We start from the raw sequence: 14690 nt of genomic DNA, 5'->3' as shown, positions 1-14690 counted from the left end.
TACACCACCTGCCTCCCTGCTCTTCATGATGGAAATCACAGCTCAAAGATGTCGCTGTGCTGCGTGTCAAAAAAGTGACAGATTTGGGGGGGTGGGGTACACCTTGAGTTCCAGTATGAAGATGATTGGTCAGTGAAGTCACGCAGCTTCCTTTTTTTGCTCTCTTTCTTTGTAACTAAGAACTTGCTAATAAACCTACTTCTTCTATGTACAACCTATATACAATCACATTATAAGTTTGAATGCAATTCATTTCTCATGTAAATGCACCAGCGTGCTTGTGTGTGTGTATTTAGGCATTTTCAAACTTGTAGCCCCATTGCTGCCTCCCTCTGTCATTTAAATGTTCCCCTGTTCTCTGCTTCATGTGTGACAGGGTGGAGCATGCCTGCAGCAGCAAACCAAACCCTGAAGTGTTGTTTCTGCTGCATCCTGCTGTTCAAGGAAAGCAGATCAGCTGTGTGTTACTGGAATGATGCTGCACTGGACTGAAGCACAAGTCACTTCTAATGGTCACAGAATTCTGTGTTTTTTTGCTCCACAGTACAATGCTGGCACTGTACAGTTGTGAGGTAGATAAGGAGAAACACTACTCAGCACTGTACGGTTTAAAGCAAGCAAGGCTATCCTAAAAGCACAGCCGTGCTCAGACCTCAGCTGTCTACTCTTAAATTCTGTGAAGCCCTTAAATGAAGCTTGCAAATGTAACAACACATTACTATTACTGCAGCACTCACATTGCTGGGTGCCAGTAATGATTGTACGGTGTGGTGTCCTAGAGCAAATCAATGCACTGCTGCATTCCTTCATTTAAATAGCTATTAGATAATGGTCCCTTTTCCCTGTAGGGCCTTTTAAACCTGATTTTCTTTTGTTTGAAAAGAGGCAGCCAGCCAGCGTAGTACCAGTAATGACCAGAAGGTGGGGTGACTGTGCTGCAACAATTAAACTTAAGCATCAAAGGCGCAAACGTTTTAGCCAGGCGTGTGGATACAGTGCTGATGGATACAGCCCTGTATCCATCAGCACTGTATCCGTCAGCAAAAAAACAAAAACAAAAACAGCTGTGTGTGTTACGGTGTCCACGTGGCAGAAAGTCTATATTTCTGAATAGCTGACAATTATAAAATTACATGATGGTGGAGGAGAAGCCTGGTTAATGTCCCTGTGTGTGTGTGTGTGAGACAGCAGAACCACAGAGAAGCCTTGTTTGTTGTGTGTGTTCAGGATGCAGCGATGGTGGTACCCCCGCTGAGGCGCAGCAGAATCTGCTGACAGTCCTGCAGCGACCGGCGGTCTCCCACCCGCTCCAGGGTTCGCTTGGCCTCAGCCAGTAAACGAGCTCTGTGCCCGGGCGGGGTTAGCAGGGGCATGGGGAGGTGGCGGCAGGCCAGCAGAATGGCGTGAGCTCTCTCCCTCTCACCTAAAACACACTCGCCGTCTGAAAGCAGGCAGGGAGGAGGAGAGGAAAAGAAGAAGAAACTGGATAAATGTCTTTTCTCTTGGTGTGTCTCGTGTCGTACACTAGGACGGCGTTGCCTACCAGCTGTGTAGGAGCTAAGCGTCCTGCGTCGGAGGTTGTGCTCCAGCAGCTGGTGTGTCCTTGTGGGACTGGCTCCAGCCATCAGCCTCACTGTGGTCTCATGAAGGAACACCTAAATAACACAAACGGCTGTCATTATCAGGTATTTATTATCATTTCAACTTGGCTGAACACACATCTGAGCAGCCCTCAAATTCTCTCAGCAGGCACCAATGTCCGTGCACGTGTTACCAACCAGTTCCTCGGCTTTACTATAACTATTCCCCAACACTCTGTATTCATGTTTGTTTTTGGCCGTAAACTCTGTGAAATAGCTCTGTATGCATAACATTTACAATTCAACTAAATTAAATAAGCTGTAACTAAAATGTGGAGGTTTAGTTTTTCAAGATTGACAGCAGGCCTTTAAAAATTTCACGGTTTGTCCTTCTTCAGCCTCTTCAGTACCACACCAACACAAACTCATTTTACATCAAACACACTTTGATCTGAAAGCCAATTTCTGTCATTGTAAGAAATTTAACTGCACATTAAATCAATGAGATACCTTAATAAAAGACAAAGAATTGCAATTTCAAAAGTGTGTCTCAGTTTTTCTACATGATAAAGAAATAAAGAGTCAGCATGACTTTTGGAAATAACTGAAAGTGTAAAATTACAGAACTCTATAATTGATTGTATAATGAATGGAGGAGATTGTTATCAGCAGGGAAAGCTTGTAAAACCTATGAAAAAGACTGTCCAAAATTTATGACCTCCTTCACATTTTCCAAAGCCAAAACGGGCCAGATTGGAGTCTCTGAAGGTTTTATTCTCGCCCTCAGGCCTTATGTTTGACACCCTTGTTCTAACTCTTTGTCTACCTTCTTTCCTCAGATTTCCTCCACTGTGCTGTCTAAGAGGCCAAATGTGAAAAACTTAACAGTCTCAAAAAAACAACAAATACATTTACTAGAGGAGCCTTTGCGCCTCCTCTATTAAATCTCAGAAGTGTGACTGATGATATGGTGAACTGAAGTGAAAGTTCTGGAAATGGTAAAAGTGATGGAGATTCATAATAAAAAATTTAAAAATATATATTATGTTCATAATGAACAAGATGAGTATCAGAAATGTACCGAGGTGATTTCTCACTTGAAGGATGGAGCCATTTACAGTTTCACTACTGCGAATACTTGGAAGCTGATCGCTGTTGCAAATTCTATTATATATTTTTGAAATTTAATAAGCTACATTAAAAAAAAAACAAAAAAAACCCCAAAACATAAAATATGCCAAAAAACATTTCCTGCGGTGCCAAACTGCCAGCCTAAGAAATTCAGAATGATGAATCTCTTTCACTTCTTCCTCTCATTGAGGCCTGAACATAGAGAGTTCTGTCTTTATGATCCTTCGCATATTTCAGCTATCAGCACTATTATTAACATATCTGAATTAATCTTCCCAAAGCCCGACCTTGTGTTGTCCCTGTCTGTAGCACTGTGTGAGTTTTCTGAGTGCGCTGAGGTCCCTCTGGAAACCAGCCAACTGAGATCCAGGAGCCGGGCCAGGTTCTCCATTACTGCTGCTTCCCCGCTGCCATAAACTGGTCCTCAAAGTCAACAGGAGGTCACAAACCAGTAGCTCAACCCCCTTGGAAAAAAAAAAAGACAGAAGAAAAAATGAAAACACAGCTGGGTTGGATATAGATGCACATAAAAAACCAAACCCCACAATAACCAGTAAATCTTAGCCGACGTGTATGCCAGAGAGATCAAATCTGAAAAGATATTCACTGTTGCTCAGTGTTAAGTGGTGGGGTGTGTAGTGGATGCGTGCAGATCAGGGAGGCCTCTGTACTGCACTGCAGACACATTGCACTCGGCTTCAGGATCATGCAATGCAACTACAATGCACCACAGCCACCTCCTGCCACCCACACTGCGCGCACACACAGCCCCACAACAGCCTGACCTGACCCTAACTTTGTGTGTGTGTGAGTGTTTATGCATGATTAAGCTTTAACTACAGCTAGTGCTGCACTGTGAGACAGTAACTTGTAATATATGGAAGACTCTTTGATGTCTGCATGCATGTATGAATGTAGGGGCCATGTTTGGTACATCTTTCAGGAACTGTCGGTACCCTACCTTGTTCAGCCAGTTCCCAGACTGGGCGAGCGGCACTGAGATGCTGGAGCACAGGTAGCTGCTGCCTCTGTCACAGTAAGAAAGGCAGGCTATTGCCCCTTCACCCTTCAGAGGGGACAGGCTCATCTGTACAGCCTTGCAGAGAAGCAGCACAGCCTTGGGCAGAGGATGGCTGGAATAGAGAGGGACATTTATCAGGTTATTGTGCTTTGTTTTTTCCCCCCTCCCACTTTGGATACAATTATTTTAGAAAAATCGGCACCTATAAGCAGTTTGTAGAACCACCAAGTGTGAATCAGATTTTTAATCATCAAATCTGCACAAGATTAAAGCGGATGGGGCCGATCCAGGGCTTAAAATGCAATAACAGGAGAAGAAATTAACTCGAACATGTTTACTGGAGGTCCGAATGTGCACAAAGAATAAATAGCAAAGTGCAAAAAACTGATTTCTCTGTTGGCTTATGACTGTTCAGTCATAACATCTTAATTGAGTCAGCTTTATTGCCATTTTTGAAGACTGCAAACACAGTGCTGAATATAGACACCTGTATGTGCTGCATGTTTCTGATTTAATTAAAACACAGCCAAGCAGATACCGCCAAATGTCTGCAGGACAGTTTTAATTTGCCTTGATATTGGCTAAATGCTGTGTAACATGTCAGTCGGTCAATTTTCATACTCTGACCATTCAGTGACCTCTGTTGCTGGACATCCTGGAATAGACCACTCCCATTAAGGTAGAATATATTTCAGTGCACTTACTCAAGAATGTGCAGAGCTCTCGGCATTCGCTCAGCTTCTGCCAAAAGTGACCTCACTGCGACGTCATCGCCCTGCAGCCAGTACACGGCAGCCTTCAGGACCACAGCCCACCAGCGACTCACTGGATCCCCCACTGGAAGGGGGGGAAAAAAAAGTACATAAAAGAAGAAAAATTATGCATAAAGAAAATGTAGCTCAAACAGGTTGGGCAACCTCTTGGCATTGTAGCTTTCCTGCTGTTATCAAAAGCTGCATGCATGACTGTAAAACACTTTTTTTTGTGTAGGGCAGCAACCAGATTGTCACTGTGTTCTTATCCACTGCATTCATTTGTAGATGACTGTAAGCTGTGATAATACCACAAAACATTCATGTGGAAAGCAACTAGTGACTGACTATCAGTGTGCTGCTAGAGGAAAGTAAATCCATTCAGGCTGACAGTAATAACTCAGATTGCTATCTGCTCAGTCATCACAGAAGAAAACGTTTTTTCCCCCCCACGCAAAGATCTGTTCACGATTCTTATTAAACTGTCACGGTTCTTCTTCATAGCAATCATACCTGGAATGGTGGTGTGACTGGGAGGAGTCGAGAAAAGGGGAGGTGGGGAAGGAGAGTCCTCTGTGCAGCTGTTCAACAGCTGCAGGAACTCCAAGGCGCTGGAAAACTCTCTGAAAGGGTAGAAGAAAAGATCAGCTAAAAGCAAATCTAAATCTAAAATTTACACCAAGCTGTGGAAAAAAACCAAAACAAAACACAATCTATAAACATTAAAGTGTGAGTTTCTCAGTAGTGCGTTGCTGCTGCTATTCAGGCCCTACCCAGACTCGTTCTTGCGTTTTTCTGCTTCAGAGTCGCTCTGCGGCTGGATGAGGCTGTGAACGGCTCTCTCCAAAAGCTTCCTGCAGAAAGAGCGGTGCAGCTGGGCAATGGGGTCAGCTGGGAGGAAAGATCAACAGGAAAGCAGAGAGGAACAGGAATATCACTCACGATTAACTTTTGAAAGAAAGAAGTTAACTGGATTATTTTATTTTGAATTCGAAGAAGTAAATTAGAGGAAACTTAAGGAGTAGCCCCAACATTTACAACATACCTGGGTCTCTCTGAGAAGTGTACACCCCATCGCCGTTTTCTGACTTCACTGACCAATCACAGCTCAGGAAGAACTGCCTCCCAAGTGGAGTGAAGAGCCAGCGCAGGCAGTCGGGGATCGTCTTGGTTTCTGATTGGTTGGCCACACTCTCAGCACAGCCCAGCAGGTAACCCTGAGAGACAGACGAGGTTCAAAACATGATAAAGTGCGAGTGAAGCCAAACATCAACAGTGATGATTTCAAAGGTGACACACTTACAGGGAGACAGGAGAGATGGTGGCCCAGCGCAGTGCGCAAGGCTATTGCGGCAGTGACATAAATCTGGGCGAGCTGTGTGGGGGCCATCTTGCCTTGGGCGCTCACGCTGAGGTTCACAGCGCTTAGAGAGAGCGACAGAGCCCACAGGCTGCTACGCTGAGGCAGCTTTCCTGTAGAGACAAAGAGGAAGCAGATAATGTATCTTCTCATCATGTCAACACGTGTGAAAAGTACAAAACCATCTGCTGGATTCCTGTCTGTGCACCCTAAACGCTTACCCGTGAGTTGCAACTGGCTGAGCTGGTGGTACACAAGTGCCGCGTCCCTCGCGCTGGTCCTCGCCTCCTCCCCTTCGTGCTTCCCTCCGACCTGGTGGACAAGCCAGCCCAGAGGAGTTGGGCGATGCAAGCAGTAGCGAATCACGTTCCAGGAGAGTGAGCAGACGAGGTCCAGCTTGGTTGAGGGAAGAGCTCTCGTCAAAACAGAGAGGCAAGTCTCTAAACTGGCCACTGCTGCTGTGTAATCTCCCTGTAGGAGAGAGAATCACATGAGAAATGGTAAAGTAGTCAGCGTAGACTGACGGAAGAGAAAAACCGAGAAGGTTGTGGCTTAGCTATGAAGTAAAAGTAAAACCATGTGCAGAGGAAGCTGGCTCAACTGAGACATCAAAAACAGTGAGAATTAAAGCACAAATCTGCAAAGTGCTCTGTAATAGACAGAAAAACAAATCTTAGGGTACATTCAACTCTAAGAAGTTCTATTAATCCAAGAGCATCAGAATAATGGTTTGTTTAAAACATCTCAAGTCCATCTGATCTGCACTCACTCTGTTGAGATGCAGGTCTGCTTGTTTGCGGTGCCTCCAGAAAGACACAGATTTTGGTGAGTGAAGCGGTGTGACTGGCTCCCACAGGTACAGCACCCTGACACAGCCCCACACAGCTCCCACTCCACTCAGCACCCACACCATCACCCACGGCAACAGGCAACGGAGCCAAGATGCTGGAGGACGTGAAGAAATAAAACATGTCAAAAACCATGTCAAATCTATGAGAGGATGGACAAACCTGTATTTTTAAGATTCTGACAAAGGATTTTCTAGGTAGTATGAACGGGAATCAGCAATTCATCAACTTCTGGGGTAAATTAAGTTAAAGATCATCAATCCTCACCAAATTCCTGCGTGTGACTTGGAAACCAGACAAGTGTTCTAGATGGGCCGTGGCCTCCGGAAAGGGCGGGGCTGCTCGACGTCTCCGGTCCCAGTAAAGATGGGAGAGGGTTCAAGGAGAGGCAGAAGAAAGTCAAGGCGCAAAGGAGCAGCCGAGAGCGATCCATCACACCAACCGAGGGAGAGTCCGGCTCGCTTTTTATCTAAGAGACAGTAAGAGAGACGAAGAACAGGTTCACAGGGACGATAAATAATACTTTAAATGTAGGAAAAGAGCATTCGATTAATAATCACAAACCCTTGCTATGCCCGTCTAGTGAAGCAAGCGGAAAAAGAAACCTTTCTAGACATCAACATAAATCAAATTTTATCAAACAAGAAATCAGCTGTCTCGGAAAAATTTTCAAAAAATGTGTTAGCTTATGGGCGTTCACCGGCTAAAAGCTTTTACTGTGAAGCAAAGCGAGTGGGAGTAATGTGCAATAAAGCTTTTGTCGACAGAAAGAACTACAACTGCCTCAGGTATGAAGAACCAAAAAAACCTCATTCTAATCTTCAAAGAGGCACTTTGAAGCTAAGAATAGGACGTCTTTTAAAACTGCCACTGCCCTTCCTTTGACCTACATAAACACACTGAGCTAATCAGTTTGCTGACACTGAAACACTGCAGTCTGCTAAGCCACTGAGCCACAACCATACTGTCTGTGTGTGTGTGTGTGTGTGTGTGTGTGTGTGTGTGTGTGTGTGTGTGTGTGTGTGTGTGTGTGTCCTGTCCTCACCTGTTCATGATCCAATAAAGGGCTCCCTGGTTCTGAGTCAACACAGTAAGGAGAGAACTGGTGAGGGGAACCAGAACCAGAATCTGAGGCCGGTGGTGACATCAGCACTATTTCCTCTTTGAGCTCCACATCTTCAGACAGCGTCACGGGCTCTGGGATTGAGAGAAAGTGTCAATGCATTGGCCCTGCTGTGACTTCTGATCCGCTCGCAGCTTTAAGTAAAGTGAAGACTTACTGTTCTTCTGGTTGGCCATCTTAAGGGCCAGGTTCTCCTGGCGTAGTTTGTGATTAACCTGTTGCAAGTGCTTTATGTAGTCAATGGCCTTCCTAAGCACTCCTGACTTATGCATCTAAGAAGAAATACATGGAATTTAAAAACATATGATATTACCCAGACTTAATATTTTTATTGTCTCCTTTAAAATAAATAGATAAATTACTAACCTTTGCATCACTGCCCATGACCAGATCTCTGAGCTCGATGATCTTGTCGTTGATCGAGGATCTATACCTCTTCTCAATGATGTTGTGAGTTGTCCTCCTCTCGCCCTCCTTCACTACCCCTCCTGGCCCGACTCCTCCCGCTGTCACCTGGCACTGATCCATGCTTTGCCTAGCTGTGCTTTGACAAGAGCCTGGCTGTATCTGTTTGATTGGCAGCTTATCTCCTCCTCCCATCATAACAGGGACAGTGGTCAAGATGTTGCTGCTCATAAGTGTCTGGCGAACGAAAACAAACACAAAAACAGTTTTTAGTCTTAATCATAATCTTTGTTTGCATGTAAATAGCAGTGTTGAATCATGCACAGTGCATACCGGGACTTGCAGAGCTGTGTTTTGGATGGGTGTGGTCAGGGTGGTGATGCCTGCAGGACTCTGCATGGTAGACAGCACCTGTGTCCCATCAGGTTTGAGAGTTGTGAGAACCAGTGAGTCCGTCTTAAGAATCTGAGGCTGCTGGACCAAAACCTGAGTGAAGACAACCATAAATTGAACGTTTTCATGTTTGCTTGATTATCACTGTGAAACTAAACATTATGTTAGGGGTTATGTTTGCAGTAACTTGGGGTAAAATTATTTAGGTAGGCTTTGGTGAAATATTCTGATAGCAGAAACTTTGTTTACTCATCCAATCCTGCTAACAACTGAGGATTACTTACAGGTACTTGTTGCACCTGCTGTTGCACAGTGTGGACTGCAGTAGGCGCTGTGGAGATGGTCTGGATGGTTTGACCTGTTGGGGTCAGAACACGCTGGTGCTGAATCGCCACTGGCTGAAGCTGAGGTGACGTCATGATGCTCTGCATTTGTGGCTGGAGGACTGGAGTGACGAGAGAGAAAACAAAAAAGATATTTAGGAAAAATGAAAAGCCAAATTAAATTGCATTCCCTGCTCTGTACTCACCTTGGAAGCCAGGAGCAGGGCTCTGCTGGCAAATGACAGGGTTCTGAATGAAGCGGGACTGTCCGCCATTGGAGGCAATCATCACCGTCTGGGCTGCTTGTGTCTGTATGGGCATGGGTGTTTGGCTGTGGGTCTGAACCAGGGTGTGAACTGGAAAGCTTTGAGTCTGCATGGGGATGCCCTGGGTGTGCATCTACATTCAAAAACAGAAAAACAGATTTTTGTTGTCTTTGTCTATCTGTTACCGTTTTTAAGCAGTCTGAAAATGATTTTACGTCAGCAGAAGCACCACTACAGCACTAGTCCATCACTGTTACAGTTAGACTACAGCTTTCTCCCCTCCTAATAGGACTGTACAAGTAGCGTGTGAGAAAGCGTCAGGTAAATCTGTACCTGGATGGTTGTCTGGGCTGCCTGTTGGGGTTGAGGCTGGATGGGTTGGACCATCTGAGGCCTTGGCTGAAGGAGTGGAGGGCTGCGGGTCACCTGTTGCTGCACTGAAGCGTTGGTTGGGGGGGAGGGGGTTTGTGCAGGAGTGAGGGGAGGGGTGAGGGGTACTGAATGTGGGGACAGTGTCTGGGAGGAGGTGAAGCAAGCGTTGGAGCTCTGGTAGGCAGCATTGGTTGAGGGCTGCGGCGTCTGGGGAGTCTGAGCAATTTGAGGTTGAGGCTGAGGGGTGGAGGTGACTCCACCACTCTGTAGAGAGCCCGCTGAGTTCATCTGATCCTCAAACAAGTCTGGGAAGTCTCCCACCTGATTGCTGACAAACTGCAGCATCTCTGAAAATAGGGAGAAAGTAAACAGACAAGAAGTCAAAAACATCATCTGAGGTGTATCTGAACATCTCCGCAAGTCTCCTCTGTAAGTGAGGCCTCATGCAGAATATTGAGGTTGCTCCAGTGTAGATCAGCCAGAGATATGAACACTATTTATTGCAAAGATATGAATAGAAACTTCAAGACCTGACCTTGAATTGACAGATATCCACACAAGCACAGCTACTGTTCTGGTCATAAATCAGTATAAAGAAACCTTCAAACAGAAGGCCTTGAAGAGGTTTGATGTAATCTCAATTGATGCCACAAAAGAGATAGGCAGATAGAGTAAAGAACACTTAGATGAAGAATCGAGCAGCTCTGAAAGGTGTGATAGACAGATACATGCCCCCCCACCCACTCACCCACCCACCAACATTGTGTATGCTGGTCCTCGTGGTTTGGCAACATGACAATATGCACTCAGTTGCCAGTTCATTAGACCCATCGTACTGAATCTAAAACAAACTGCCTCTTCGTGAGGAGAGGTTTTATTAGGAAACAATGATCAACTTAATGTCTTGATTATTTTTGGGAATTATTTTCATATATGAGGTTTAAGTATAGGGTAAAATATTAAGCATTTTTGAAATTGAGTTTGAAAAACATCACTGATAGAAATAGTGTTGAGACAAAATATCAATACACTTATATAATCATATCACAGCCTCTTTCAATATGTTCCCAGCCCATTCTTGCCAAATGCAGTATTGTGCCAAAGTCTTGAACCACCACTCATTTCTTTATATTTCGCTATAAAAATGGGTAATATGTGCAGCTATTTATCAAAACTTGGGCAAACATGCACACAAATACAGTATTTAGGGCAAAGTGAGCTTTTGCACACTTGTAACAAGCCGGAGAGTCAAAATTTGGTCTGACTGGCAGACTCTCTCTTAGGCACCTATCATGTAATTTATTTAGGTAGTCTTCAGAAATACTTCTCCAGACTTCTTGAAGGACATTCAAAGCTCTTGTTTGGATGTTGGCTGTTCTCTGTCAGGATGATCCCATGCCGCTTCAATAATGTTGGGTTCTGGGATCTGGGGAAGCCAACCCATCACTGTGCTCCAATGTGTGTTTTTCTATCCAGGCATGCTTTTACTGGGTTGGCAGTGTGTTTGGGACCACTGTCTGGATGCTGGAAAATGAAGTAGCTGCCAATAAGATACTTCCAGATGTTACTGTATGGTGGAACAAATCTGATGGTACTGCTGCTGCTATTGACTCTTTTGGAGTAACTGTGTTGGTTCAAATGATTGTCTTGCTAAGTATTATTTACTTTAGTAATTTGAAGGTTAAAGTTTCTAAAAGGAATCCCCTTTCAAAAAAGACAACGATATTATGAAATATCACTGGGACCAGAGAAAAGAATTGATTAGTGTATGCTTTGCAGAATTTCTCACAGGATTTTGGAACTGAAAACACTTTTGACATATAGTATCCCATGTGGTTGAACCTATGTGACTGATAGTGCCTATGCCCTTAGCTCCCAGGGTCAGCGCAGCGTCAATAAGCTGAGCCTGTAACCTTGAACTTTGTCTTAACGTGAGGCGGAGAAATCAGACAATACAAAAGACAAAGAACTTTTTGTCAAGTGTAAGTGTTAAATCACTAAGCGCACAACCCTTAAGACACCACATATCAATACACCCGAGAAGCCCTGCAAGCCACGTGTTAAAATTAACTACAGTCACTACTTTGCAGCCTCAAAGTGAGTGATTGTTTCCTGCATTGAGTGATTTTTTAGGCATCAGGAAAATACAAGGCCACTGTGTAATACAGTACTATAACACCCTTTTTTAAAGACATACATAGTTATCAATCACACTGCAGTGAAACATGTTCTGCATCTATTATGCCTGCAATAAAATTAATACTTCCTTTTTTGGTGATTTGACTTCTACATTTTTTTTTAGCACAATATCGCTGCAGGACATTTTGTGTTTCTACTTTAATAGTGTAATGTTCGAAACAAACGCAACACAAAAAGCACTGGGGTACAAGAATAGATTCTTGAAGCTGGAAAGCAAAGAAGGAAAACTCACAAACTTTTTAAAACATCAAAAGGTTCTCAGATATGTTTGGAAAAGAAGCCAACAGCCTGTCAGCTTTGTCTTTGATCACTCGCTGCATTTCAGCACAGCGTACAAAAACAATAAAAGGCGTTCGTTCCCATCAGTGTGAAGGGTTGCCGACTCCAGACATGAATTGAAATCCAACAAGTCTTTAAAACAAACTCATGTGTGTTTAGATCTCATCTTGGATAATATACATCTGCATTTCTACTGCTGCAAAATCTCAAGCTGTAAAAAAGAGATCAACAGTCCAACACTAGCAGCAGAGAGGTCAAGGCCAGTAATTCATGCACTGATAGCCATGACTGAAGTCTGCATGTGACCTGTGTTGACATTGAGAGGTAAAGAAACAGTAATGACCACTTTCGAAACCAATAAAAGGGAAACACTGTGATGCTTGCTTTGAAAAGTGAGCCCGGAGGCGTGCAGGAAGTGATTTCAAATAAGCCGCATCACAGGAACACTAAACGGGCTTCCTCTTAGAACCGTTTCTACCAACCATCCAGTCGAATTTACACTTACAGTAAGGCACTCGCACACTTCAACACCTCGAGGGGAGGGGGTTACAGTGGCTGACAGAACAAAGCACCTCTGAGCCCATGGAGCTCCAGACCGAGACTCCGACACAAAGGGTAAATCCATTAAATGGGGGTGTAGGGCGAGGGTGCAGTGGGGGAAAATTTTGTGGGCTGCTGAGAGCAAAGAAAATAAGTTACATAAGCCGAGCAGCAGTTAAGTGAGTAATTGGAAAAGCAAGGATGTTCAACATTAACACAGAGTCAAATGCACAAAAGAAAAGCTTGTGACTAATCTGAATTTGCAGCGGTTAAATGCTTTTCCTCATGGGAAACCTGCATCCCCCCCCCCCCCCACACACACACACAGCTGCAGGCAAAATGCACTGAGTGAAGCAAAAGTCAAGTTAGGATCGGTCAAACCTGAACAGTCATTTGACTTTCACACAATCTGCACAGTCTTCTTTTGACACAGTGATTAAGTGAGATTAAATAGCTGTGACTGGGCTGTTCACGAGAGAGAATTAACACCAGATGCCACAGGCAGGTAGGTAGGTTTTCAAACCCATGCATAGTAATCTTTATTGGGCTTTGCATGATCTCAGTTAGAGCACTTTGGTTGTATGCTGATGAGTAATTTAAACCTAACACAACCAATTCATCCCATACTGTGCGTCACACACACACACAAACTCACCAGTGTATCAATCCGGTCTGGTGGGTTAGCATTCAGTAAAATTCCACCCTAATAAAAAGCTGGTGACTCTGCGTTGGCCAGCCTCACACCAAAAGCCCCCATCCTTTCACTGTGTGCCAAAGGGTGAAACATGTTTTGATAACAGGGAAGTTGGAACAAGGATGCTGTTTGTTCACAGGGTACAGGCCCACAGAGTGCAAAACGCAATCTGTTTTATTTATTTACTTATTTTTGACAGAGATGTTGTCACACAGATGATGCTCAATTAGGTCTGCAGAAGCAAAAAGATGCTCAAGTAGGAGGAAAAGCTTTCTTCAAAAACAAGAAGAAGGTCAGAAAGTAACTGACACTTCTTATGGAGGAGTGAAGACAACACAACAGTATCACTTCATCTTTTACTTTATGTTCATTGTTTGTTTGTTTTGGGGTTTTTGTTTGTTGTCGTTTTGGGGTGGGGTATTAGAGAAACAAATAAGAGAAAATACACAACGACAATGCCAAAATAACAGAGCATTCGATGACTACTAAATATAAGTGGTCTCTATTTTCCTGAGTGGTATCTTGAATACTTAAACATTGTCGCAAGAATTAAGAGCCAGAGCTGCTCATCTCCTTCCGCTCGGCAGGAAGAACAGCTGTCGGGCTAAACGGAAACAGGCCAACACTCGTGAAACACAGCTTAACCTTCCTATTTTTAACTTTGACACGGACACTCACCGTCAATATCTCCCAAGGTGAATTCGTCCCCTAATTCCGCTAAAGTCGGGTCCATGTTCTCCATGGTGGAGATATATTCCCCGCTGTCCATCCTATCTGTCAGCAGCTCTCCTCTCCGGTTGTCAACGGAGGGACAAAACAAACAAGGTCCACGAGCTCCTCCGTGGGCGTTCGGCAACGCCTACCACACAGCTAACTGACCGCGGAATATGTCCTCTCAACCCCAAAACAACAGAAGCCCCAAGAGAGGAGCACTTCTACACCGATAAACTCATTGGCATCAATTTATGTTTGAGGCGACGCCATCTTGTTTCACGCTCATTACGTCATTCACAAACAGACTCCGTGGCTCATAGCGGGATTTGATTGGCTGAGACCCGTCCGTTCTTGTCATGAGACCAGTCATCATCGTCCAATGACAGGCCCGTATTCGCCGTGGTCTGATAGTACGTCAACTATCAGAAGCTTGGGTGTCATTTGAATAAACCGCTCCCCCTACCTTCACGAAAAGAACTCGACCTCGGTGGACAAACGCAGCTCCTTGGAAAAGATGACGGCGATAAACCCACACAGTCATTCTGCAGTCATTCGCAAAACACACAGTTTCACTCGTCTCTTCTATTTTGCCACAGCTAACGTGATAAGCATGTTTTCCAGCGCACAGATTAATACTATCATATTTATTATTTACATTTTAAAGCTTTAAAGATTACAAGTTGTGTTATA

At 44.3% G+C, this 14690-nt stretch overlaps 1 protein-coding gene across 1 annotated transcript; it reads right to left on the bottom strand.

Moving 5' to 3' along the window:
- Nucleotides 1–2: 2 nt before the first annotated feature.
- On the bottom strand, nucleotides 3–14332 carry srebf2 (sterol regulatory element binding transcription factor 2). Its single transcript, XM_085157788.1, has 20 exons — nucleotides 13965–14332; nucleotides 9536–9921; nucleotides 9143–9335; nucleotides 8898–9058; nucleotides 8554–8706; nucleotides 8182–8457; nucleotides 7973–8087; nucleotides 7738–7889; nucleotides 6960–7161; nucleotides 6614–6789; nucleotides 6066–6315; nucleotides 5788–5957; nucleotides 5530–5701; nucleotides 5258–5375; nucleotides 4998–5107; nucleotides 4437–4569; nucleotides 3673–3844; nucleotides 2999–3175; nucleotides 1544–1655; nucleotides 3–1441 (listed from the first exon to the last, which is right to left on the bottom strand). The coding sequence occupies exons 1-20, from the start codon at nucleotides 14053–14055 to the stop codon at nucleotides 1224–1226; spliced, it is 3537 nt and encodes a 1178-aa protein (XP_085013914.1). The 5' UTR covers nucleotides 14056–14332; the 3' UTR covers nucleotides 3–1223.
- Between the last annotated feature and the right edge of the window lie 358 nt (nucleotides 14333–14690).

This window comes from Neolamprologus multifasciatus, chromosome 4 (genome assembly GCF_963576455.1).
Source record: "Neolamprologus multifasciatus chromosome 4, fNeoMul1.2, whole genome shotgun sequence".
NCBI lineage: Eukaryota > Metazoa > Chordata > Actinopteri > Cichliformes > Cichlidae > Neolamprologus > Neolamprologus multifasciatus.
Note: the sequence above shows the minus strand (reverse complement) of the source record. Positions and strands in the feature narration are given on the sequence as shown.